At 38.4% G+C, this 27110-nt stretch overlaps 1 protein-coding gene and 1 long non-coding RNA gene across 6 annotated transcripts in view; both read right to left on the bottom strand.

Annotated features, from left to right (window-relative positions):
• Positions 1 to 7553: 7553 nt before the first annotated feature.
• Positions 7554 to 9120, bottom strand: LOC124399587. 2 transcript variants are annotated; one of them, XR_006928255.1, is made up of 2 exons: positions 8937 to 9120; positions 7554 to 8801 (listed from the first exon to the last, which is right to left on the bottom strand). It is a non-coding gene; the product is annotated as an uncharacterized LOC124399587 (long non-coding RNA). The 2 variants fall into 2 exon arrangements; XR_006928256.1 differs by having other exon boundaries at positions 7554 to 8796.
• Positions 9121 to 9294: 174 nt separating this feature from the next.
• The window catches only part of si:dkeyp-117b11.1 (B-cell linker protein), a 111488-nt gene continuing 93672 nt past the window's right edge, over positions 9295 to 27110 (bottom strand). For 2 of the 4 annotated variants that reach the window (XM_046870603.1, XM_046870604.1), the window contains exons 17-19: positions 25111 to 25194; positions 10658 to 10816; positions 9295 to 10523 (exon numbers count right to left, since the gene is read on the bottom strand). In XM_046870603.1, the coding sequence (XP_046726559.1) occupies positions 10407 to 10523; positions 10658 to 10816; positions 25111 to 25194 (360 nt within the window). In that variant the 3' untranslated portion in view covers positions 9295 to 10406. Of the gene's footprint in view, positions 10524 to 10657; positions 10817 to 12115; positions 13081 to 22754; positions 22820 to 25110; positions 25195 to 27110 lie in introns of those variants that run through there. The other 2 variants (XM_046870605.1, XM_046870606.1) reach the window with 2 other exon arrangements.

The following is a 27110-nucleotide window of genomic DNA, read 5'->3' as shown; positions in this document are numbered from 1 at the left end:
CCTTGCGGGCAACCTGGTGCCTGCGTGCAACATGTTGGTGACCCCTGGGCTAGACTGTCTTCCTCTTCTTTCGGCTGCTCCCGTAAGGGGCCGCCACAACAGATCATGCATCTCTGTCATCTCCATCTGCCTCTTTCAAACTACCTGCTGTAGAGAAATTTTTAAGAAAATTAGCTTAGGCCAGCTTTGCTTTGAATTATAACAGCTTATAAAAAAAATCATCTAGCATTACTTAGTATTCAGTCTTTATTTCAGTATTATTAATCTCAGTAGTGGTGGTCTAAGTCCTTTATTTAGACACACTTAGTTATGAAATATAATCAAGCTCATGTAGGGCAATAAGCATATGGAAGGACTTTCACTTTTGTACCAAGCAATATGTGAGCTTTATGCATTAAAGTATATAATCAAAATAAGTACATTAGTAGATGAGAGGTGTAAAACAGTAGACAACGAAGGCCAGAAAAACATGTTTTTAAACTGGGTATGATATAAGAAAAGAGGAGACATTTTGTCGTGCTGTCATACATTGCTGTATGGGATGTGCCCCCTAAGAGGCCGTAGGACATGCTGACTGACTTCTTTCTCACCCATGACTGAAAGCTGCTTCATTTTGGTAAAGTTAAATTTTTATGTCAAGTGATAGAAAAGATAATTTCAGTTTTGCTTAGGTAAACTAACTTGCTGCTACTTTACAACTAAACTAAACTAAAGCAATATTACAATTCCAAAGCCTACTTTATAAGTCTAAATACCTGGGAGAATTATGTACTATTTATTAATAAGTTATTATCTGTTGGTTATTTCACAATTTGAGCTGCAAGAAAAAGGAGTGAAAGCCACTCTGCAACTGTGTCTGCTCAGAGTCTTCCCTTACCACATCTATCCTTAGCATTCTTTTACCAATCACATCATCTCAATCGTGCCTCTCTCGCTTTGTCTCCAAAATTACCTACATGCCTGGTCCATCTAATATAATCGTTTTTTATTCTGGACATCCTCATCACTCCCAATGAAGATCTCAGCATCTTCAACTCTGCCACCTCAGGCTATGCCTCCTGTCTTTTGTCAATGCCACTATATCTGAGCCATACAACATTCTGAGCCATACAACAGGTCTCACCAGAGTCCCATAAACTCTTCACCTCTCTAACACATTCCCCATTATTTTGCACTGTTGCCCCCAGGTACTTAAACTCATCCACCTTCACCACCTCTTCTCCCTGCAATTGCACAACTCCACACCTCTTCGATCCAGCTTATACCTCCACCTCATTATGCTCATCTCAACCTGCTCCCTACTCTTGCCTACAAATTACAATATCATCTGCAAACATCATAGTCAATGGAGACTCCTGTCTGACCTTGTCCACCAACCTGTCCATCACCACTGCAAACAGGAAAGGGCTCAGAGCCAATACTTGATGCAGTCCCACCTCCACCTTAAACCTGTTTACCTCCACCTAGCCCCTTGTCTGACTTCTTTCCTGAATCTCATACTACCGTCTTCCTCCTTCAGTTTTCACCATCTTATTCTTCTTTCAGTCCTCACTCTCCTGGAATTATCCCATTTCTCTTTCCAGGCTTTAACTTCAGATATGATTGGCCAAGTTCTGATTGGCCTCCTGCCACTGGGAGTAACCTGAAATTTCATAGAAATTCTTCAAATGCATTTTTATTTGATTGATTGATTTGTGTATTGACAGAAAATGATCTGCTAGCTTCTTAGTTAGTCTTTGTGTTATTGGGATGTTAATAGGAGTGTTTGTTTAATCTGCTTTTTATTTGATGCTACAATAAAGATTTCTTTACTTTTAGAATTGTTGTTTTCACCAAAAGAGCACAAAACCAAAGTTGGTTGTATTATTTTTATTTTTAAATGTAAATATTTAATTTCATTCAATATTTTCCTGAAACTAAACAAAAAAATTATACATATATTTTACACACTTGTAGTACTGCATTAATTAAAGTCAGTAGGAGTAGGTTAAAAGGGCAGTGGAGTGGTGCGGTTGCAGGGAGAAGAGGTGATGAAAGTGGGTACCTTGGGTCAAAAGTTCAAAGTAATGGAGAGTGTGTTAGAAAAGTGAGGAAAAGAGTGCAGGCAGGCTGGAGTGGGTGGAGAAAAGAGGCAGGAGTGATTTGTGACAGAAGGATGTCTGCAAGAGTGAAAGGGAAAGTTTATAGGACTGTCGTGTGACCTGCTATGTTGTATGGTTTAGAGACAGTAGCATTACATAAAAGACAGGAGGTGGAGCTGGAGGTGGCTGTGCTGAAAATGTTGAGGATTTTCATTGGGAGTGACGAGGATGGACAGGATTAGATACAAGTTTATTAGAGGGACAGCACATGTAGGACGCTTTGGGGACAAAGTGAGAGAGGCCTGATTGAGATGGTTTGGACATGTGTAGAGGAGGGACATGGGGTATATCGGTAGGAGAATGCTGAGGATGGAGCCACCAGGAAGGAGGAAAAGAGCAAAAAAGGAGGGTTATGGATGTGGTGAAGGAAGACATGCAGGTAGTTGGTTTGAAAGAGGCAGATGTAGAGGACAAAGTAGTATGGAGATGGATGATCCGCTGTGGAGACCCCTAATGGGAGCAGCCAAAAGAAGAAGTAGTATTACTGCATTATTGGTCAACTCTATAACTAATTAATATAATTAATAAGTAATTTTCATTTACAAAACTTTTGTGTTTTACAAAAAAATATGTGTAGGGGTAGAATCTAACAACCACATATAGATTTGGCTATTTTATGAGGATCCCTTGTGGTCTAGTGGTTAGGATACATCTCTCTCACCGCTGCGGCCCAGGTTCGATCCCCGGTCAGGGAACCGACCCCAGCCATTAGGGTTGCACAAGCCAGTGCACTCTTAGTGCCGGTCCCAAGCCCAGATAAATGGGGAGGGTTGCGTTAGGAAGGGCATCCAGCGTAAAAACATGTGCCAAATCAAACATGCCGATGATCCGCTGTGGCGACCCCTAATGGGAGAAGCCGAAAGAAAGATGCCACTTGATTATGCAAAAATGGTCTGGATCTACAACCTTAATTCCAATTCGCATGACCCCACATTTTATTCACAGTAGATGTTTGATGATAAGAGCTTTACAATTTTATGTTAAGAAACATTATTCGGAACTTGTTCCACAATTTGTAGATGCAGTTTTTCACAGATTGGTGAAGATCTTTACTTCTGAGAGACTCTGCCTTTGTAAGATATTCTATCTTTCAACCCAACTACCTGCATGTCTTCCTTCACCACATCCAGTCATGTTACTGGCCTGTTGCCAAGTAACCTTATAAGTTGCAACCTGTTCCTGCAGCTATTTCGTTTTACTAATACTTACTTTTCCAGTCTTTTGTTGCCCTGTCCCAACTTTTTAAAGATGTGTTGCAGCCATCAATTTTTTTCCCCAAAAATGGTATATTTAAGCATTTGATATGATTTCTGTTATGTTGTAAAAAAAAATATATAGGTTTGTAAGATTTGCAAATCAGTGCATTCCATTTTACAGTGTCCCAACATTTTTTGGAATCGGGGTTGTATAAAATGCAGTTTCAACAGGTTTTCACTAGAAATCAGAGCAGCTGCAAAATGATACTGTGATACTGGAGTCATTCACACATTTAGATTACCTGAATATACATCATTGTATAAATAATATGATACTGAAAGCAGTTTGAGAAGTGTCATAACAAATAAGTCTATAAGGCAATTATATTGATGTGGAACAACATTCCTAACAGTAAACACGTACCTACATACCCATTGAAATCTGCCCCAATCACCAATCTTTCATTCCTAGGTACACCTTCTACCACTTCATCCAACTCACTCCAGAATTATTCCTTCTCCTCCAGCTCATAACCCACTTGTGGAGCATAAGCACTGATGACATTTATCATCATGCCTTCAACTTCCAGCTTCACGTTCATCACCCTATAAGAAATTGAATGGATTATCCAGTACCATTCTTCCACTGTGATTTATTAGAACACTTGTTAATCGCTTTACATTGTGCAGAATAATTTTAATTCAGTAATTGTTTATTCAAAAGAAATGAATTGGTTAATTAAATAATGCACATACCAGACGAACACAACCCCATCCAAAAGTAGTGGAACATGAAGCAAAAAATTGACACAGCAGTAGCTGGTTCTTTTTGTACTGACTTTTGCTCCAATGTTGATTGGAAAAAAAAAATTGCAAAAAAAAAAAAGAAAATGTGGATGAGAAAAAGCAAGATAGAGTTTATTACAATATAGCCACAACCAACTATAGTGCATACTCATGACATGTCAAAGTTAGTTTTAAAATCAATGGCAAAATGATCAGTGTAGTATATATACACAATGTGCCTTTACCTTAATTTGCCCGAACACTTAACTTTGGAAAAATCCCCAAACTTTGGTTACCATTATCTGCGTACATTTCAATTTCAATCCCGTCTGTGTGTCATTTAGGGTTTGTACATTTGTTCTGATTCCCCTTAAATTTGGCTTTTTTTTTTTTAGCATTTTATTCCTGCCACATCCACACTGTCATTTTTATTTTTGCACACACAGGTGACCACACACACATACCCATTCTCACCATGTGTAAGTATTTTCTTGTAGTTGCTCTCAAGGATTTTTCTTATATTATCATAGTTTCTCAGTGAGTACATGAGCATAAGGATGTGAGGAGAGAACATGAAAAACATAGGGAATGAGTTGGGGAGACAAAGAGCTGTGCAGAGTGAAATGCACTGGGAGGTGCAAGATTAATTCCAGTGGCTTAGCATGCTGCCATGTATGATGCCATGTGTGCAAAGTGGGTAACGTACTATATAACTATTAATTGTGAGAGTACAAAAATACAGAATACAGAAATGCGAAGTCACATTCTCAGATAGGCTACAATAGGCTAACAAATCATCCTCTAGTAACAAACTATGTTAACCACTACCTTGTAATAAGGACCCAAAAGACAAGAACTTATTTTGCTCTTTCCCAAACCTAGTTCTCTCACAGGGGTGGGTGAAAAAACAAAGCCAATTCAAGGAAAAATTCCTACCCAGCCCGTGTCATATTGAGCGACTAGTTATTGCACCTGGACAAGTACTAACAATTCTTAATCCTTCACTACATAACAATGGTATAATAATATCAGATTATTACCAAATTGAGACTGTGTCTGTCCCCCGAGCGAAACCAAAATGTAGGAATTCTCAGAAAATCTGTTTTAAGTAACCTGATTAACATTAAATTAAATTGGACTGAACGCACAGCCAGCACCTCTGACCTAAAGATAGGGTTGTTGAATATTAGATCTCTCACGTCAAAAGCGTTTACTATAAACAAAATTATTACCGACCAGGAGTTTAAAATAATGTGTTTGACAGAAACGTGGATTAAACCAAATGAATATGTAGCATTAAATGAAGCCCTCCTGGGTATAGTTACATACACCAACCCCGTCTAAATGGCAGAGGAGGTGGAGTCGCAGCTATTTATAATAATAATAATCTAAGCGTCACACAAAAGACTTAACACAAATGAAAAACATTTGAAGTTCTTTACACCAACATAAATATTTAGTGTCCAAAAGCAGGTCCAGTCAGCCAATTACATTAATTATTATTTATAGACCCCCAGGGCCCTCATAGAATTTGCAGATTTCATCACAAATTTAGCTACTTCTTTAGACAAAGCATTAATTGTTGGTGACTTTAATATTCATTTTGATAATCAGGAAGACTCCTTAAGAGCAGCAGTTGTGTCCATTTTAGATTCAGTCAGAATTAATCAGAATGTTATAGGACTCACTCATAGTGGTGGACACACTCTTAATTTGTTGTTAACATTTGGATTAAAAATAAAAAAAATTGTCATAATTCCACAGTCTGAAGCTATTTCAGACTAATATTTCATCTCTTTTAAAATCTGCCTCAGTCATTGCATAAGTACCTCACCACGTTACCGTTTTAAGCGTACCGTATTTTCCAGACTATAAGCCGCTACTTTTTTCCCCACGCTTTGAACCCCGCGGCTTAAACAATAAAGCGTCTAATATATGGCTTTTCCCTGGATTTTTTCTGGTTTCACTTATTTATGTTTAAAATAAAATTCTTTGTAAAATTCAGAGGGTGCGGCTTATATTTGGGTGCGCTTAATAGTCCAGAAATTACGGTACATTCACGTCAGCTACAGCAACGCGTTTTATCAATAATCTTCCAGAAATTACGATATTAAATAGATCTCCGTCTGACCCCGCAGAGCTTGACTGAGCCACTGAATACAATATTCTGTCTACATTTTTTTTGCTACAGTTCACTTTATCCTGATTGCTGCTATTTGCTCATTTGCACAATATTATGTTTACAATATTCTGTTTGCATTTTTCTGCTACTGTTTACTTTATTTTGTTATGACAGGTTTAATGGTGGAGCTATTTTGTGTTTTGTGTATTGTCTTGCACTGTCCTGTGTTGTACTGCACTGTCTTGTGTTGTCTTTTGCAGTGGTTGCACTAGGTTGCACTAGGTTGCACACGCACTTTATGTGGCAAGGATTTTTCTTACTAGTCCTTGGCCCTGTTTTTTCTGTTACTGTGATTGTTGTTTTATGTTGTTTTATGTAGCATCAGGGTTCTGAAGGAACGTTGTTTCATTTCACTGTGTACTGCATCAGCTATATATGGTTAAAATGACAATAAAAGCTTTGTGACTCTTGACTTGAAAATCATCAACCTGCATTCTCGATCCCTTGCCTACAAGTTTCCTCAAACAGATAATTCCAGAGGTAATTTAACCTGTTTTAAAAATAATAAACTCTTCCATTAGCATTGGCTATGTACCTAAATCCTACAAACTGGCAGTTATCAACCCCCTAATCAAGAAACCTGACCATGACCCATGTCAGCTGTCCAACAACAGGCCAATATCAAATCTCCACTTTATATCCAAAATTTTAGAAAAGGCTGTAGCACAGCAGTTCTTTTCACATCTACTTATGAATAACATTTTTTAAATGTATCAGTCAGGATTTAGGCCTCATCATAGCACAGAGACGGTGCTAGTTAAGGTGGTAAATTAAATGCTATTGGCCTCTGGTCAGGGTTTTGTCTCTTTTCTTGTTTTGTTCGACCTTAGTGCAGCTTTTGACACCATTTTTTGTTTGCTAGACTTGAGAACGTTCTTGGAATAAAGGGAACAGCTCTCTCTTGACTCAGGTCTTATTTGACTGATCGCTATCAGTTTGTTGATGTAAATGGTGAGTTCTCCACACTCTTTGAGGTAAAGTTTGGTGTTCTGCGAGGATCTGTCTTAGGCCCACTGCTTTTCTTTTTATATATGCTGCCTCTGGGTGAAATGATACATAAACATGGTATTCGCTTCCATTGCAATGCTGATGATACGCAGCTGTATATTTCAGCAAAGCCAGATGAGAGATATCAGCTTAACAATTTTGAGGAGTGTGTAAAGGACATTAGACATTTGGCAGTGCATACTGACCGAAGTTGATTTAACAACTCTTTTTACAGGAAATCCCAGGAACTCTGTTTCAAAATTACATTTAATTAAATTTTATTTGTAACATGCTTTTTACTATGAGCATTGTCTCAGATTGTTTATACCTGATGGGCAAGCCAGTGATGACTGTAGCAAGGAAAAACTCCATGAAATAGCATGAGGAAGAAACTTTGAGAGGAACCAGAATCAAAAAGGAAACCACCGGCACTAAATGTCCATTTGTTTCAGTTCCATTGTTGAGGTGTGTAGTAATAGGTGCGGATAATTTAAATTTTTTAGTTAGGGCTGTTTCCCAAAGTGCATGATCCAATGACTAATCATTTAGACTGGTCTTCGTGTGTATCCGCAGCCATGATAATCCGTCTGTTTGACTTTGGCATAGTGGATAAAATAATGGGACCATAACATTCCTTTTTTCCACTATCAATTACACATACCGAACATACAACACCGTATTAGGGGTACTTTGGGATTTTAAAAAAAACTGAAAGGGGAGGGGCAGGGAATTTCTGAGTTTAAAACTAGAAATTTAGAAGTTTAAATTTTGAAACTTTCGAGTTTAATATTCAACATAAAAAAAAAAATTTGGAGAAAAGACTCAGATAGGGGTATCTATCAAGAAAGAAAACTGCATATAATACAAAGGTGTATTATGGCCACTCCGCTCCAGTGTTCCGGCAAGCACATCGCTTGCCCCAGTGTTCCGCAGAGCGCGCCGTTCAGCTCCAGTGTTTTGCCAAGTGCGACGGTCCGCTCCAGTGCTACGCCGAGGGTGCCGCTCCGTTCCAGTGTTCCGCCGAGCGCGCCGCTACACTCTAGTGTTCCACTGAGCACGCTGCTCCCCTCTAGTGTTTCGCCGAGCGCTCCGCTCCAGTTTTCCGCCAAGCGCATCACTCCGCTCCAGTGTTCCGTCAAGTGCTCCGCTCCACTGTGCTCCTGAGTCCTACCGAGGGCACCAGTCAGCCTCTGACCTCTGTCGAAGGCGTTGCTCTGCTTCTGATCTTTGCCGAGGGTGTCGCTCGGCCTCTGATCTCCGCCGAGGGCGTCGGTCAGCCTATGATCTCCGATGAGGGTGTCGCTCGGCCTCTGATCTCCGCAGAGGGCGTCGCTCTGCTCCTGTCCTCACTGTCCTGACAAAGCCATATGTGTTCAGAGTTTATATTTAAAAAAATGTTAAATATAGAAGATATGAAGATTGCATAAAAATCTTTATTCCTATAAACATTTATCTGATACTATGTCTGGTCCTTTTCTCTCTCTCCCTGTTTTGAAGCCACCTGCTAGACTTTATTCAAACACACACACACACACACACACACACACACACACACACACACACACATTTTTCAAGCATTTCTCTTGTAAAAACAAACGGAAAATCATCATATAAAACTATAAAGGAAGATATATTGTAACTCACAGATGTAAAATATGCCCAGATTTTCCATCCACATGCAGATCACCAGGTCACTTTTTTAGTGGGTAGTCCCATTGTGTTTGTTTGACAAAACTACAGGAGGTGGAGCTGGAGATAGCAGAGCTGAAGATGTTGAGGTTTTCGTTGGCAGTGACAAGGATGGACAGGATTATAAATTAGTTTATTACAGGGGCAACACATGTAGGATGTTTTGGAGACAAGGTGAGGGAGGTGCGATTGAGATGGTTTGGACATGTGGCGAGGAGGGACATGGGGTATATAGGTAGGAGAATGCTGAGAATGGAGCCACCATTAAGGAGGAAAAGAGGAAGACCAAGGAGGAGGTTTATGGATGTGGTAAGGGAAGACATGCAGGTAAGTTCGGTTGAAAGAGGCAGATGTAGAGGACAGTGGGTATGGAGAAGGATGATCCACTGTGGCGACCCCTAATGGAAGAAGTCTCATTGTGTTTGTAACTCTATAGGTTATAAAACCATGCTTCTTTTTATGTGTTTTGAGTGAAAGTTATTTTTTAATGAATACAAATAATACTTCCTCCCCCCAATTCAGCAAATACATTCCTTATAAGTGTTCCATTAAAGAAAATTAATGCTTTAGTAGTAATTGACTTTTGAATGATATGTAGTTTTTCATGATTACTTGTGCCCCTTTTCATTTAATTGATTTTTTAACTTAACACCTGCAGACAATGGCCGCTTCAGGACGCAGGCACACAAACCATAAACGATAATAATACTGCATGATAAAATAAGTAATAAAGGCATTATAGTGGTGCATAGGTTAAAATATTAAGTAATAGCTGAAAGATTATTATTATTATCTGTTTATTATTTTGAAGAATATTAGCATATACACTAACAGTCAAATGTTTTAGCAAGCTTCAATATTTCCAGTTGTTATTAATAATTATGCAGTTTCAATGTATGTCTTAAAGTACTCTGAAATGAAAGCCTAAAACAAATAAACAATTAAACATTAAAAATCATGAAAAGTATATATAAGCCATATGGTCAAGGCTGTTCTGTTTACTCTAGGCTTTGAGGAACTGTGAGTCTGTCCTTAGTGTGAATGACTGCTGACATGCAGATACATGTGCCACTATTACCCGGTCCAGACACACACCAAGACTTGCACAGATTGGAATTTGCAAATCTTAATAATGAATTTGCTGCTAAAAAAAGACCCTAATATAAACCTTAATTAAAGAAAAGCATTAGAAGCATTTGGGAACTAGACACCTCTGAAAAATCACTAAATAATTGCAGTATAATCTCTGTTAAATTCTGCACTGTAAAAGAAAAGATAAATAGACTTAAACCTATTGGATCAAATGGAATAAACTATTATATATCAATGTATTACTATATATATCTTACTGGTTATCAACTACTGATCCTAACTGATTATCAGAGTATGGAGTATGGTATACATGTCTGCATGTATTTTGGTTTGTTACAAGTGTACAGGGTGTGTGAGATATGTTGTTTGTTTAGCCTGACTCTTGCTGTCAATGAGCAAAAGGGGGTTGTCCTTGTGGTGAGTAATCATCTCCTGCAGACTGCTAAAAAGCTGATACAGACAAAAAAAAAAAAGTGTTTAATATGCTGCACTTCTTTTTATAATTTGTATAAACTAGGAAAAAGAATAGTGCATCATAATAAAATACATTCTACAAATTACAATCAAGTATTTTTTTACTTTACCTCTTCACATTTCTTTCCCTCTTTGCCCAGGGCATAGCTGCTGGAGTCCTTCAGAAAGCGAACAGGAATGTTGTAGACTTTTTGATTAAAAAGAACAACTAAAGTAAAAGGTTGTGCTGCATTCTGGGCCGTGCTGCACCTAACCATGAAGGAGCCATCCTGATTGAGGTAAACACAATACAAAATATATCACACATACCTCTTTACCTTATGGCATTATTATTATTATTATCATTATTATTATAGTTATTATTATTATTATTATTATTATGGCAGTAGTGCAATGCATAAAATCACATAGCATCAATAACAATATCATGGTCAGAGTTATGAAACATTAACTGAAAACCCTTGAATGTTTAAAATAGTTTAGCATGTATGTTAGACATTCCTCATACTGTAAATTGAGTGACTGTGTATAGAGTGAATATAATCCACAATTTGGCAGTTTGTTTAGCATTGATCACTTGAAGTTTACAAAACTTGCTCTTGTTTCATAATAGTTGGGTGAGACCATGTTCAGTTAGTCATGTATGATGTACTGCTGATAACATAATCTCTTAATCATATTTTGGTTCACAGAGCACTACTGAAAAAGCAGCCAAAGTTGAAAGAACCAGGTGTTGAGTTTATTAAAGTTATGGATGTTCGATCCTATGTTCGTTCTGGACACGTGGAGGGGTGTCAGGGCACGAGTGAAACAGGAGTCGGAAGCCGGAGTATAGCTCGTTTGGGTTTTAAGGAAGAGAGTGAGGGAGAGAGATACACACAAGCACACACGTGCACACACACTCACGCGCACACACATGCACATGCACACGCACACAGCAGTCCTTAGGTTTGAGCGAGTCCGAGGTGCGCTTGGGGAGAAGCGTAGCTGATCCGAGATGCGCAAGGAGGAGAAGCGCAGCCGGTACAGATCCGAACAGAAACGGAAAACATAGAACCCTTTGTGACACAAGGAACCCATACATACAGCACGTAATGTCCAACACATTCAATAACGAACGGGGAGCGAGTGTGAGTGAGGGGTTTATGTAGGAGCGGGGTGGATTAATCATCATTAGGCTTAGGTGTGCGTGATTAAGCCTGGAGCTCCAGAGAGAGCGGAGGCATGATTGATGATGAACCCCAGGTGTGCGTGGTTAAGCCTGGAGCTCTAGGGAAAGCGGAGGCATAGAGAGCCACAAAAGGGGGTGTGGCAGGTGGATCCCTGACAAGGGGATAAGGGTTTTTTATGTTTTTGATTTGTTTTGTTGTGTGTGTGTGTGTGTGTGTGTGTGTGTGTGTGTGTGTGTGTGTGTGTGCGCGCCAGAGACCGACACATAAAAACCAAATAAAAGTGGATGTGAAGCCTTTGCACCTGACCGGTTGTGGCGTTCCTTATTCCCGTATTCATACGCTCTCCCACAGTAACTTTTGAAATTTTTTTTATTTTTATTTCACTAGAAATGCAAATGGACACACGAGCAATTTTCAAGAACGAATTATGCTCGTACAACGAGGTTCCACTGTATATGTTTTTCTGTCATCAAATTGTGCCATAAAAGCTTGCTAAGTTCATGGGTTGGGTTGGTTTTCCATTTAGAATTTAATTCTAAAGCTTGAGGTACTGCCATCTTAATTAATAAAAATACTCCCTTAGATTTTTTCAATGTTATTTCAGATCCCAGGGTTAGGTACTGTATGTGAGGGGATAAATACACATTGTTCACAAAAATATTTGTTTTATAATTCTGTAAAGCTGTTTAAGACAATGTCCATTGTGAAAAGCGCTAGAGAATCTAGCTTGAATTTAATTAAATGTGATCATCTCAGGCACCCTCTATAATAATCAATTTACCCTGGCAAGTGTTAATGCACCTCACTAAAATAACACAGACTTTTAAATAAAGTTTTTTCTAAAATCCCAGACTTGAACCGTTACCAGCTGATTATGGGAGGTGACTGTAATTGTGTTTTAAACACTGTTTTAGATAATTTCCCAAATTAACTCTTTTATCACAATCTTCGAAAACAATTAATTCCTTTGAAGTTGTTTGTTCCGAATCCAACTTTTACAGTCTTTTCCTTTTTTCCTTCAACTCATCATACAGGTATTGATTATTTTTTATAGACAGCAAACATACTTTGGGAAATGCTTAAAGCTTGTTTACGTGTAGAAATGTCTGAGTCCGGCTTATTTAAAGACGTCTTTATTTAAAGACGTTGGGTAATAGGCTTTTTTAACTTTCTGAACAATATGGTAAACTAGACCGTATTTATGCATCAAAACAATTATTAGCAGGGAGGCCTCTCCTCGGAGGGGCGTAGCAGATGAGCAGTTGATCAGACTTCCTCCAGGGACCCGTCTTGTGGAGGTAGGTGTCCAGTGCACGTACCAGACACAGCCGGTTTAATTTCTCCTGGTCTGGGACCTGAATCTGAGGAGGATAGAATGCATGTAACCTTACTGGTCGTGGAACAACCGAGGGCACCTTGGAGATGTAACCCATTCTGGGGTACAAAAAGGCACTGGCTATACCTGGAGTAAACTGCAGAAAGGAGGGGGGTGCCATTCCCGGGATCTTGGAGGCATCTTTCTATCAATTCCGCATTTTTCTGTGTTCAAAATCTTAACTACTTGTGGAATACATACAATCGGATCCGAAAGATGCAACAGCATATCATCGGCATATAAAGATACTCTATGTTCTATGTCCCTACTGTTAATGCCAGTAAAATGCCTTGAGCATCTTAATGCTATGGATAGGGGTTCGATGGATAAAGTAAAAAGTTAAAGGCTACGAGGGCACTCTTGTGTTGTACCCCTCGATAGAGGAAAAGACTTCAAATTTGTAATTTGTAAGACTTCCCTATTTGTAATTACCAATGCCACAGGAGAAAAGTTTAATAATTTAACCAGTGAGAGAAAATGTGTTCCAAAGCCAAATCTTTCCAGCACAGAGAATAACTATTTCCACTCAACCCTGTCGAATGCTTTTTCAGCATCTAGTAAAATGACAACCTGAGGGACAGGGTCCTGAGCAAGTTTAGATAAGTGGACTACCCCCAGCAGTCTCTAAATATTACTAAAAGAATGTCAATCCCTGACAAAACCTGTTTGGTCTCTTGAAATTAAATTCTCTATTACTGTATCTAAACGTAAAGCAAGGATTTTTGACAAGATTTTAGTATCAGCATTTAGGAGGGAGATTGACCTGTAAGAATTACATTTTAAGGCATCTTTGCCAGGTTTTAACAAAATAATTATGTTCGCTTTCATTTAAGGTTTGTGGCAAGTTCCCTTTTCAAAAGAGTCCTCAAACATATCAAGAAGAATAGGGGCTAATTTATTTGCAAATTTTTGTAAAAATTGGTCACAGAAATGGTCACAGAAAAAACTTTAATCTGACAAAAGTAAGAAATAAAAATTATATGAATGTTAACCAATGAAAGTCAGACATTGCTCTTCAACCATGCTTCAACGGAATTATTTTAAAAAAGAAACTCATAGAACAAGCTTAGACAAAAATGATGGTAGCCCTAGAAAAGACTGAAAATAATGTGACTAAAGGGACATGTTAATTCAAGTTGTGTCCACTAATAAGCATCACGGGTGTCTACAATATTGTAATCAGTCAGTGGGCCTATATATGAGGCTCCAGGTAGTCACTGTGTTGTCTGGTGACATTGTGTGTACCACACTCAACATGGACCAGAGGAAGCGAAGGAAAGAGTTGTCTCAGGAGATTAGAAAGAAAATTATAGACAAGCATAATAAAGGTAAAGGCTATAAGACCATCTCCAAGCAGCTAGATGTTCCTGTGACTACAGTTGCACATATTATTCAGAAATGTAAGATCCTTAGGACTATATCCAACCTCCCTGGACGTGGCCGCAGGAGGAAAATTGATGAGAAATCAAAGAGACGGATAATCCGAATGGTAACAAAAGAGCCCAGAAAGACTTCTAAAGAGATCCAAGATGAACTCCATGCTCAAGGAACATCAGCGACAGACTGCATCTGTCATTGTTTGAGCCAAAGTGGACTGCATGGGAGACGACCAAGGAGGACACCATTGTTGAAAACAAATCATAAAAAAGCTAGATTAGAATATGCCAAACTACATGTTGACAAGCCACAAAGCTTCTGGGAGAATCTCCTATGGACAGATGAGACAAAAATGGAACTTTTGGCCAAGGCACATCAGCTCTATGTTCACAGACGGAAAAATAAAGCATATCAAGAAAAGGACACTGTTCCTACTGTGAAACATGGAGGAGGCTCTGTTATGTTCTGGGGCTGCTTTGCTGCATCTGGCACAGGGTGTCTTGAATCTGTGCAGGGTACAATAAAATCTGAAGACTATCAAGGGATTCTAGACAGAAATGTGCTGGCCAGTGTCAGAAAGCTTAGTCATGGGTCTTGCAACAGGTCATGGGTCTTGGGTCGCAGGTCATGGGTCTTGCAACAAGACCCAAAAAACACAGCTAAAAACACCCAAGAATGGCTAAGAGCCAAACATTGGATTATTCTAAAGTGGCCTTCTATGAGCCCTGACCTCATTCCTATTGAGCATCTTTGAAAGGAGCTGAAACATATCATCTGGAAAAGACACCCTTCAAACCTGAAACAACTGGAGCAGTTTGCTCATGAGGAGTGGGCCAAAATACCTGCTGAGAGGTGCAGAAGTCTCATTGACAGTTACAGGAATTGTCTGATTGCAGTGATTGCCTCAAAAGGTTGTGCAACAAAATATTAAGTTAGGGGTACCATCAATTTTGTCTAGGCATGTTCCATGAGTTCATTTTTTTGAATAATTCCATTGAAGCATGGTTGAAAAGCAATGTCTGACTTTCATTGGTTAACATTCATAGAATTTTTATTTATTATTACTTTTGTCAGATTAAAGTTTTTCCTGTGACCATTGTGAGTTTTTCTTTCATTGACCGAAGGGTACCAACAATTTTGTCCGTGTGTGTATGAGATTATTTCTCCCCTGATAACTACTTTAAGTGTTTTCCACAATGTAGATGCTGATATAGATTCTGATCTGTTATGTAATAAGAACTTATCTGTGGCTGTAGTTACGAATGTACAGAATGCAGGATAACAAGGACGGATTCAGTCTCCACAGAGGTCGTTCATTGTACCTCAGATTACAAATGAGATCTAATTGGTGTACTTGTGAGAAATAGAAATAATCTTCTGCGTAGAAACAGAAATCAGTAAGGATTAACGGCCCCCACTTGATCTAAGAATGTGGATAAGGCTTGGGCCATTTTAGAACAGGATAAAGACCTGGGATTAGAACGATCGAGAGGTGAATCCATAACAGTATTTATGTAACCACCAAATATCAGGAGATGGGAGTTAAGATCTGGCAGTAAAAAAACAAGCTTATCAATAAAACTCACGTCATCCCAGTTGGAGAAATATACGTTAACTACTAAGACAGGAACATGATATACACTCCCAGAGACTCTATCTACCCTGAGGATCTATAATAGAAGCAGAGGCCATAAATTGGATGTTTTTGTGTATCAAAATCGCAGCACCCCTTGCTTTAGAATTAAAATTAGAGTGAAAGATTTGTCCCACCCATTATTTCCTGGGTCTAAACTGATCACTAATGCATAGGTGGGTTTCCTGTAGAAATATTATTTCAGATTTTAGTTTTTTTAAATATGCCAAAATCCTGCCTCTTTTGGCTGGGCCATTTAGGCCTTTAACACTCCAGCTAACAAATCTAACTTTCGACCCACCCCGGAAATGTATCTAAATCAGCCATATTAGAGGTGCTAATATAAATTTAAATCGGCAGACACAACACAGAGATGCAATCAGCAATATACACATTTCCTCACCGTTAAGTACTTCTGAAGACATAACATAAACAAAACTTCCCCAGCAATTTTTGATAAACAGAACGCATAACCAAACTTCCCAACATACTCCCTTGTTTCCCCAACTAAAACAAGCTGCAGAAATCGGTTTAACTCGCATGGCTCCCGGTTTTCCATTCTTTACCACTCAAACTTCTTGAGGAACCCCAAGCCACTATATATACATGAAGTACAGCATAGCATTGTTATAATGTTTGTGCAGCTGAAATTGTGCAGCTTAAATTACAAGGCATTAAACAGAAACAAATGCAAAAATTACATCTTTTCTTGGCGTTTTTAATGACCACATTCCTGAGTGTTTTACCATTATTATTTACCTTCACAGACAGTGCAGCCTAATATGGCCAAAGCCAGTCTTAAATCTTGCGCATGAATGCGTTGTCTGCAAAAAGCCTCAGCAGCCTTGGCCTTCCAGAATGTTAATAATACGAAGGTTAGCCCTTCAGGATCTGGATCTCAGTGGACGTGAGTCGGTGTTGAAACGAGCTTACTGTCTCCCTTAACGTGTCAAGAGAGGCTTGCAACGGCTTGACTGAATCTTGAATTAAGCTTGCCATGTCCTATTTTAAACTGGCTCATTGTTTTGCCAGTTCAGAGACTAGCTGACTGTTAGTGTTAAGACGGTTTTCACACTGTTTCACACACATTCCTTTGTCTGTTCAGTGTCTATAGAATATTTACGATGTTAGTATGTAAGGTAAACAGGAAGTCTTTATCTGGCTCACACCTCTGTTTTTGACCCTAGACTGTTTTTGGACTTTGCCCTATTGCTCTGCTTGCACTTCAATTAAAGCCCGTTTTCTCCATAACCCTGTGTGCATCCTGCATTTGGGTCCTCACTTACCTAGTCACCCCCATGAGCTCACTGACAGAATAATCTGGCCAAAAGATGGACCCAGCTGATGTTTTGAAGCGTTGGGCTTGCTTCACCAGACCGGCAATTCAGGGACCCAACTGAGATGATCGACATTTTGAATCTCAGCCCCCAGCAGTAAGCTGAGTATTTTCAGGTGCATCATGTACAATCAGTGGCAAACCAAATGGTTTTAAATAACCTCCTGAGAGGGCTGTCTCTCCAGCCCCTAAACTCTGCTGGGGGGGGGCTTCCCAACCTCAGCCTTCCTGTCTGACTAGTAACATCGCCCTGCCCTTCCAACCTGCCAAGATTACCTCTAAGCCTTTCCAGAGTCCCGCCGAGGGTGCCGCTCCGCTCCAGAGTCCCGCCGAGCGCCCAATCATTTCTGACTACGTTGCTCAACCCCCGGGTTTCTCCAGTGTTCACCTGGCTCCTGGGCCCCTCTCTGCAGAGGGCGTCGCTCTGCCTCAGACCTCTGCAGAGGGCATTGCTCTGCCTCAGACCTCCGCAGAGGGCATTGCTTTGCCTCAGACCTCCGCAAAGGGTGTCGCTCCGCCTCAGACCTCCGCTAAGGGCGTCGCTCCACCTCAGACCTTCAGCCAGAAAGTGCTTGGGGCAGCCACCTGGAGGCTTCGTTCAGCCTTTCCTAACCTCCAAGGCGTTCTACTGTGTCCGCCACTGGCACTTCACTTTCCTCGTATCCCAGGATTATTGTGCCTTTCCAGCATTGCTGGAATGCTGGCATGATGGAGATGACGTTCGGTGGAGGAGAAGGAGAATTATTGTTTGGAAGGAGAATCTCCTTTCATTATGATGTGGGTTAAACTATCACCGGAATCACTGTTATATGTTATTTTTTCTTGATGATCTCCTTCTTTAGTTTCACAGTGATGGATTCTTTTTTTCTTCCACCTTAAATAACAGGCTTCTTTTCCTTCAGCGACATGATTAAAATTTATAGTCACTTTTTCAACACTAAATAATATAATTACTGGTATATTACACAAGATGCACTTCGATAAAAGTGTATACGATGCTGTTCAGTAATGACTACTATACTGTATTATTAACGTACCAAAGACACAGCGATAAACATCGCTTAGATGGTGCTATCACAATTAATTCAAGATGCTAAATAAATTTCTAAGGCGGTAAAAGTGAGAGGTTGCATGATGGAAGAACCAACGTCCCCTCAAAATTTTGGCCGCGAATTATTCTTATCCTGAATCCTTATGCGTAAACCGATATGAAAATGTTGGCGAATGATGATTCGTATTCTGAATTATACGTATTCAGGGACATTTCCAAGGTTCCACTGTATAAAAAAAATTTAATTGATACATTTTTGTCCCGCCGTCTGGAAAACAAATGCTATTAGTTCTGATTATTTCCCTCTTCATCTGTCCCCTCTTTTGTTTGCTATAGCTAAATAACCTCTTCTAAGACAGTTCAGTGGTGTTTCAGTTTATAAATTAAACTTACATAAGAGTGAGATTTTCCCAATCAATTCTTCTGCGAAAGCTCTTCCAACATAATATTAGCATTTAAATTAGCATCAGATAATTTCTGATACCTAGGAGTAACAGTAACATGGATGTATGTTTACCTCTTTAAGCATAATTTCTTTGCAATTTTGGGAGAAAAAAACAAGATCTTCCTAAGTGGACAACTCTCCCACTTTCTCTAGCAGGCAGACTCAATACTACAAAAAAATTATATTCTTCCTATATTACTTTTCCTGTTTCAAAGTATACCAAAAACCTTCTCTAAGACTTTAGATCAAGTGATGTCTGATTTTATTTGAAACAGAGGCCCAATATGAATCCAGAAATCGTTTATCCAACGGTTTTGCACTCTCCTATTTCTAAATCTATTATTGGGTGGCAAATATTCATTGTATTTGATATTGGAGCCAGTCACACTACAGACAATGCCATGGGTTCTGACATGGATTAAAATGGAATGTAGTTTCTGTACTCATGTCCCTACATGCTTTATTATTCTCTTTGTTGATGTCTTTGCATTAAAGACATCTAATTTGGAAACAATTTAGAAAACATTTTGGCAACATCGGGCACCTATATATGAAAATCCCACCTTTTTACTGTCTAATTTTGATGGCTCTCTTGCATTGTGGTTTAGAAGGGGCATTGTAAACATGTATGATCTTTTTCATGAAGCTACATTTGTTACTTTTTCTCATTCGTCAGAATAATTTCTGACCCCCCCCCCATATCTTCAGATTCATAAATCTATAGGAAATACATTTTCTCATTGCACTCATGCACCTCCTAAACAAGAGCTTGATCAGGTTCCAGAAACAAATCTCTGTAAAGGTACTGTATTCCATATTTAAAACAGTTTTCCTTCTCTAAAATAAAGTGGAATTGGGAGTCTGATCTTAAGCTTGTTTTTACAGACAAGGAATAATCCAAGGCCCTTTGTTGTGTACATACCTCCTCTATATGTGCTTTTCATTCACTTATACAGTTTGTTGTTGCATAGACTATATTGGACAAATGCCAAATTGTCTTAAATCAAACCTAGCTTTAATCCAACTTGTGATTGATTTTGGCAAGCTCCAGCTACTATTTAATATACTTCTTAGCATTGCCCAGCAAATAAATAGATATTAAATGTCAGGGTCTGGATATTTTTTGGGGTGTTTGTTTTTGCTTTGGCCACAAGATGCCACCACTGTCCTCCCGAGTTTTCCCAAGCCTCTGGTCTTCTCGAGTCTCCTGGTGTACCGCCTGTCTTCCCAGAGTTTCCCTGTTCATGTTCATTTCTTTATTCTGCTTTGGCATTACTTTATTTTGAATTAGTCTTGTTTTATTATTTTGTATTGGCAACCCGCTCTGAACCCAGCCATTAGGGAGGCACCAGCCAGTGCACTCTTAGTGTCGGTCCCAAGCCCGGATAAATGGGGAGGGTTGTGTTAGGAAGGGCATCCAGTGTAAAACATGCCAAATCAAACATGCGAGTCACGATTAAGAATTTCATACCGGATCGGTCGAGGCCCGGGTTACCAACGACCGCCACAGGTATCGTTGGCCAACAGGGTACCGGTGGAAATTGGGCTACTGTTGGCCGATGGAGGAGAAGGAGAGGAGGAAGACGTCTACAGAGACAGCAGGGAAAGGAGAAGTGTAGGAGAGTAGAGGTTAGGGTTGGTACTTTTAATGTTGGCACTATGACTGGTAAAGGGAGAGAGGTAGCTGATATGATGAAGAGGAGAACGGTAGATATTTTGTGTGTTCAGGAGACACCTTTAACTGTTCTATTATGGTGTGGATGGAAAGAGAAATGGTTTAGGGGTGATCCTGAAGGAAGGGTACAGTAAGAGTGTAATGGAGGAGTCAAGAGAGTTTCTGATAGGGTGATGAACGTGAAGCTGGAAGTTGAAGGGATGATGATAAATGTCATCAGTGCCTATGCTTTACAAGTCGGCAGTGAGATATAGGAGAAGGAAAGATTCTGGAGTGAATTAGATGAAGTGGTAGATGGTGTACCTAGAAATGAACGATTGGTGATTGGGGCAGACTTTAATGGACATGTAGGTGAAGGGAACAGAGGTGATGAGGAGGTTATGGGTAGGTATGGCCTTAAGGAGAGGAATGTGGAAGGGCAGATGGTGGTAGATTTTGCTAAAAGGATGGAAATGGCAGTGGTGAACACGTATTTTAAGAAGAAGGAGGATCATAGGGTGATGTATAAGAGTGGAGGAAGGTGCACACAGGTGGATTATGTTCTATGTAGGAGATGCAACCTAAAGGAGATTGGAGACTGTAAGGTGTTGGCATGGGACAGTGTAGCTAGACAGCATTGGATGGTGGTCTGTAGGTTGGTTTTGGAGGCGAAGAAGAAGAGAAGGAGAGTGAATACTGAAAGAAGAGTAAGATGGTGAAAACTGAATGAGGAAGAGTGTAGTGTGATGTTCAGGGAAGAGGTCAGACAGGCGCTCGGTGGTGGTAAAGAGGTGCTGGATGATTGGGCAACTACTGCAGAAGTGATAAGGGAGACAGCTAGGAAGCTACTTGGTGTGACATCTGGAAATATAAAGGAAGACAAAGAGACGTGGTGATTGAATAAGGGACATGCAGGAGGGCATAAGGAGAAAGAGGCTGGCAAAACAGAATTGGGATCAACAGAGTGATGAGAAAAGTAGGCAGGAGTACAAGGAGATGTGGCAGCAAGTAAAGAATGTCTATTGTAATTCTTTTATCTTTTCCCGTTCTTCTTCTATTATTCTTAGCAGCAGTGTTCTAAGTGTAGAATTTCCTAGTGGAAGTGCTTATCTTGCACTTCAATACTTAGATAATAATTATTATACTAAAATTATAAAGATGAGCATCAGGGATTTAGACATTGAAAGAGCCCTTTCTACTGTTTTTTTCTTTCTTTTTTTTTACCTGAATTAGCCCATCAAACATTTTGTCTTTCTAACTATCACAATAAGATGTAACAAGCTAGAGATTCCTTTAAAGTAAGCTATTTTTTCATATTATAATAATAATATGATATACATGCAAATATATATATATATATATATATATATATATATATATATATATATATATATATATATAAACTTAAGAATGTGGCTACTAGCATTATTCTTCACCACCAAAACGTTTAACTATTAATAACACTGTTAGCATGTTATATGTTGATTGTCAAACAAACAATACTCAGCAAACAACAAACAATATTTGTAAAAGTTGTAAACAAACAATATTCATCATATTGAAAAGCTGGTAGCCTTCTTGTTTCTTACATATAGATACATTTTTTTGTTCTAATCTCAAGTCTGGGCAAACTATTGAGTATGCACCAATCAGAGGCAACAGTTTTATGATGTCATCATGTAGACTAATCACAAAGTATATTACAGTATTTTAAAACAACAAAACACAAGTATTTTGATACAACATATGAAGCCGTTTTCATTAACCCTATCAAATCCAAATAGCAAAATCATATTTTATATTTGAAATAAGTATTTAAAATACATGCATCATAAATACAGTAATCCCCCACTTTACTGTAGATCGAATCTCACGCCCCCGATTTAACGGATTTGTTTTTATGGAGTTTTATGTTGAAATAATAACATTTTGTAATGAAAATAGCATTATTAATTATAAAATAAAGTAAAATGTTAATACAGTACAGTACTGTATACAAAAAATTTTTGGGGTGGCGTATGTTTTTTCAATTCAATTCATTCAAGCAATAAAAACATAATAATCCATATCCTTCTATTCCTGTCATCCCTTTTCTCTCTCTCTCTCTCTCTCTCTCTCTCTCTCTCTCTCTCTTGGTTGAAACATGCTCCTGAGGTTCCAGTGACCACTGTTCCTGCCCCTCTCCCCTCCTCGGATCTCTTGCTTTGAGTTTGTTCGTTGTTAAAAGCGCTATACAAATAAAAATTTATTTAATTAAATATTTAGTATTTGATAATCTTTTAAACTTAGTTTCATACACAATTTCAAATGTTAACTTTGCAAACCATTATAAAAATACATACAATATTTCTTCACATTAAATACTTATTCAAGCATTACAGTTAATATACTGCCTGGCAAAAAAGTTCAGCACCTGGATTAAGCTAAGCAAATAATTAAGAGCCTTCCATTGGATAATTACTGCAGTGATTAAAATGATTCAGCTGGCAACACGTTAATAACGGTCAATGATGCACGGAGTTGCTTAATTTTTCTTAAACGTGTTCTAATTTCTTAAACTTGTTCTAAGACATATTCTGTGGTTGTGGAATAGGTGTTACTGCGTTTCACAAGGATCAAGTTATTAGCCTGCATCAAGCAAAGAAATCAAATAAGGAGAGTTGCTAAAACTACTAAAATTAGGTTAACTTTTACAATCTGTTAGGATAATGAACAATCATCCTAAAAAAGTAATTGTCATAAATATATAATAATTGTGATCATAGATGACTAACATTTGGTGAAACCAAATTTTATATTGGAGAGTGAAAGTGAATTCCTTTTACACATTATCAGTTTGAAGAGAACATCAGAGTTTGGTACTAAACAGCTAACTAGCCTTAATAAAAATAAGTTATAAATAAGACTTATAAGGGGGAAAAAATCTTCACTTTGCTAGACTTTAGAGTTATGAAAAAAGGTTATGTGGCAGATAAGTCCAGACGTACATTGTTCCAGAGTGATAGATGCATCAGGGTAAGAAGAGAGGAGAATGAAGAGATGCACACATCATGCCTAGTCTCTACAACATTGGTCTAGTCTAGATTCAGCAACATAGCTGACCAGGTTTTTCTTTTTTTTTTTTTTAGCTAGGCAGTTTATATTTTTATGTGCATGTGTTATGTGTCTACTTATTCATTGTATAGAGTCTTGTATTTTATTATTTGATTCTTCTTTTGTGGTTTTGTTTTTTGTCTTTGTCCAGTAAAACAACTGTTTGTAAATTGCCTGGGCTTTGTCCTCAATTAAGCCTCATGCTATAAATTTTTAATGATGCTTCTGTGAGAAAATGTTTAACTGCATTTGCTTCTGTCAATACCTCGATTACAATATTCACTTCAGGACATTATCTATAGGCACTACATTGTAACACTTAGATATTCAGATATTTGGGCTCATTCAGATCGCATAATGAAGGGAAGGAAGCTGCTTCTTTTTTTTCTATCAAACTGAGAGTACAAATTATGGTGTTTACACAGAGAATGGTATGAACACACAAAAACCTTTTCCCCTTTAATTAAAATTAAGGCTGCACAATTTGGGAAAAATGTCATGCTGCGATTATTGAAGTCAATATTGTAGTATGCGATTGCGATATAATAAATGTTACCATGAATTAACTTGATTGGCTATCAAAGAAAATGCACACACAGATTAGTAATAATGCTAAAATGTACATTTCTAAAACTAGAATGTTTTTAAAATATATTTATTTTTACAAAATTTAACATTTGCATTAAAGTAAAACTTATTTTCTCAAAAGTAGAGCTAAATTAAATAAAACAATAATCTTTTTTTTTCACAAAAATAAGATGGGGGGGGGATAGTAGGAATCTTGAGTAGGGTGCCAAAAAGGCTAGAAACAGCTCTTTTTACACAGGATGTAAAACACCAGAGAAAAAGAGACTGGGCGGAGCTGAGGGTGTGTATGGAGACGTGATGGAAAGAAGCGGTGGTCGCTGAGTGAAGAGTGCCAATCCAGGACAGTGTACGGTTTCTCGGGTTGGCATCAAGAGAACACTTGCGGGACCGTGAGTGGGTGAGTACGAGGGAAGGAAAGTGAATTAAAAATAAAAGACAGCTCTGTATGTTAAACCATCGCCTGTCGTCTTTCTTCCAACCAGCGAGATCTGTTAGACTTGTCATATGGTGTGACACATCTGTAGTTGTGTTTTGTTTTGTTCAGGTAACAGGTTATTTGTTGTTGTTTGTTTAGCTGTTTCTTTACTAATATAGGTTTTCTCTGTCATGCAATCATCATATATTTCTCTGTGTTGTTTCAGGTACTGATACAAATTTGAAGTAACAACTTTAAATTAGCAAATCTTGAACAGTACCTCTCTCTATGAAAGGGTATTCCAGACAATTTTCAAAAGGAATTGCAAATTGTATTTGTATGTGACTGTGCCTCAATCATTGCAATAAAGGATTTGCATTGTAAGCTGCATGCTATGTGGTATCACTGTCTAAAGGCTGCTTACCTTATTAACTTTCAGTAAGGTGTCCTCTGCAGTTTTGCGTCCACATATTCCAGCAAACCACTCTTTGTCTTTCAGCCCACGCCCCTGGAAAATAAACTATACTGTTTACTGACATCCTCCATTGTTCACACTGCACAAAATGGGCAGAGAAATTGAAATTGTCTAGAACTAGTTTTTTTGTGCTGGGTTCTCTCTACACTGTGTGTATATCAGTGCCTTGTTAGGTTGCTTGGAACTTTGAAGGCAATGTTGTCTGAGTTGTGATTTTCCTGAAGAACAAAGCACCATGAACTATCAGGGTGGCCTGTATTTTACAGTATTTTTCAAATGAAACAGTGGTTTCCTGGAAAAGTACCTTCTGAATGTAGAAAGAAAATAAAACATATTTTAGAAATAACTTGCCTACCAGTTAAATATTTGTATTTATTTAAATTTAAAGATGACTGCCTTTGCGTGCAAAAAATACAATACAAAGTGCAAAAGATAATTAAGTGTATAATATAAGTGTATAATTATAGGTTATAGTTTTATAGTCTTTTTTATCATGGGGCATTACATTACAGACAAAAGAATGAATGGGCACTTAGTAGATAAAAAATGTAAAGTGAAAAAAGATCAACACTTCACACACATCAAACAAAAACAATAAATACATATATTTTTGAAAGCATCATCTTTAAGAAAGTGTCAATTTAGAGTTTTAGAGTCTATTTATGTCTTCTGTTACAATAACAGTATTACCATAATTTCAAGGGACAAAGTTCTTTAGTCTCAATCATATTTTTAATGCTAAAATACTGTAAAATTGTATTGTTTTTCAAGAAAGGCAGAAAATATATTTATTATTTTTATTCAGATGACCAATTACAGTTATTTACTTGCAGTCATTAATAGAAAGTTTTAATGGTAGAATGTTATTCTTGATTAATTTCTTACTGTTGGGTATAAAATAGTTTTGGTCTCGCTTCTTTGTGGGGGTTCTGTCTTTTAAAAGCTCTGCTAATGTGTCCTTGTTGGTGGGTTTAGGGGGGGTGGGTGGTTAAAGTGTTCAGCTGTGTAGAGGCCCCAGTCCCTGCTGTAATGTGGGAGGTGAAGCTGATGGGATATAGCTGTGGTGTTGTGGGAGATGATATTCAAGCTGTCCCATTGTCTTTCAAAGTGACAGTGAACCTTATCCAGGCTGTTGGTTTGCTCAAAGTTCAACAGGTTTGGAGAGCTTTAATTTCTGCTTGTATGCAGGAGTTATATGGACCATGACATGGTCAAAGATCAGGATAAATTAATTTGTTTGTGATTAGTGATCAGAGTAGTTGCATTGAGTGTGTTTTGTTGACCAAAACAAAGCAGTACATACTGTAAGACTTGTTTGTTTGGACTACGCTATAATAGAAAGACAAGATTTCTTGCCATTATTTATGGGTATATATTTTTTGTCATTTTCTTATGGTGGCAGTTACCACCCCGGTAAATCCATCAATTCGCCAAAGACAATAATACATGAGTCTGGTTGTGCGCACTCCACACACTGGATCTGGTATGCGAGCATGTGCTGTGCCTCCTGCACAGTTGAATGTAAACACCATCCAGAATAAATGAATTAATAAACTCGCACGGCAAGTAGAAGAGCTTATAGTTATAAAATAAGACTCAAAATGAATCACTTTCACACAGTTTTGCACCAAAAACTGTTAATGTAGAAACTATTTCCTCCACCCTTCGTCTTGCCTCCATGTTGTGGTCTGCTCTCTGGAAAACTGCCAGCTGCAGCACAGAGTCCGGCATCCATTCACACAGCCACGTTCTCGTAAAGTGCATAATGGAGGGCGAAGAACAGTCTCATTTATTTTCCAGCAGAAGCTGTAGTTTGTAACATTTTGTTACACAGTGAACACACATTGGAGAGAAATATTTCCGGCACGGGTGTGTGATACTTGCGGAGGTGTACGAGCGCACCGGCACATTTTCCTCTCCTCCGGGGTTTACGTTTGGAGAACCATTGA

The sequence above is a fragment of the Silurus meridionalis genome, chromosome 17, assembly GCF_014805685.1.
Source record: "Silurus meridionalis isolate SWU-2019-XX chromosome 17, ASM1480568v1, whole genome shotgun sequence".
Lineage (NCBI taxonomy): Eukaryota > Metazoa > Chordata > Actinopteri > Siluriformes > Siluridae > Silurus > Silurus meridionalis.
Note: the sequence above shows the minus strand (reverse complement) of the source record. Positions and strands in the feature narration are given on the sequence as shown.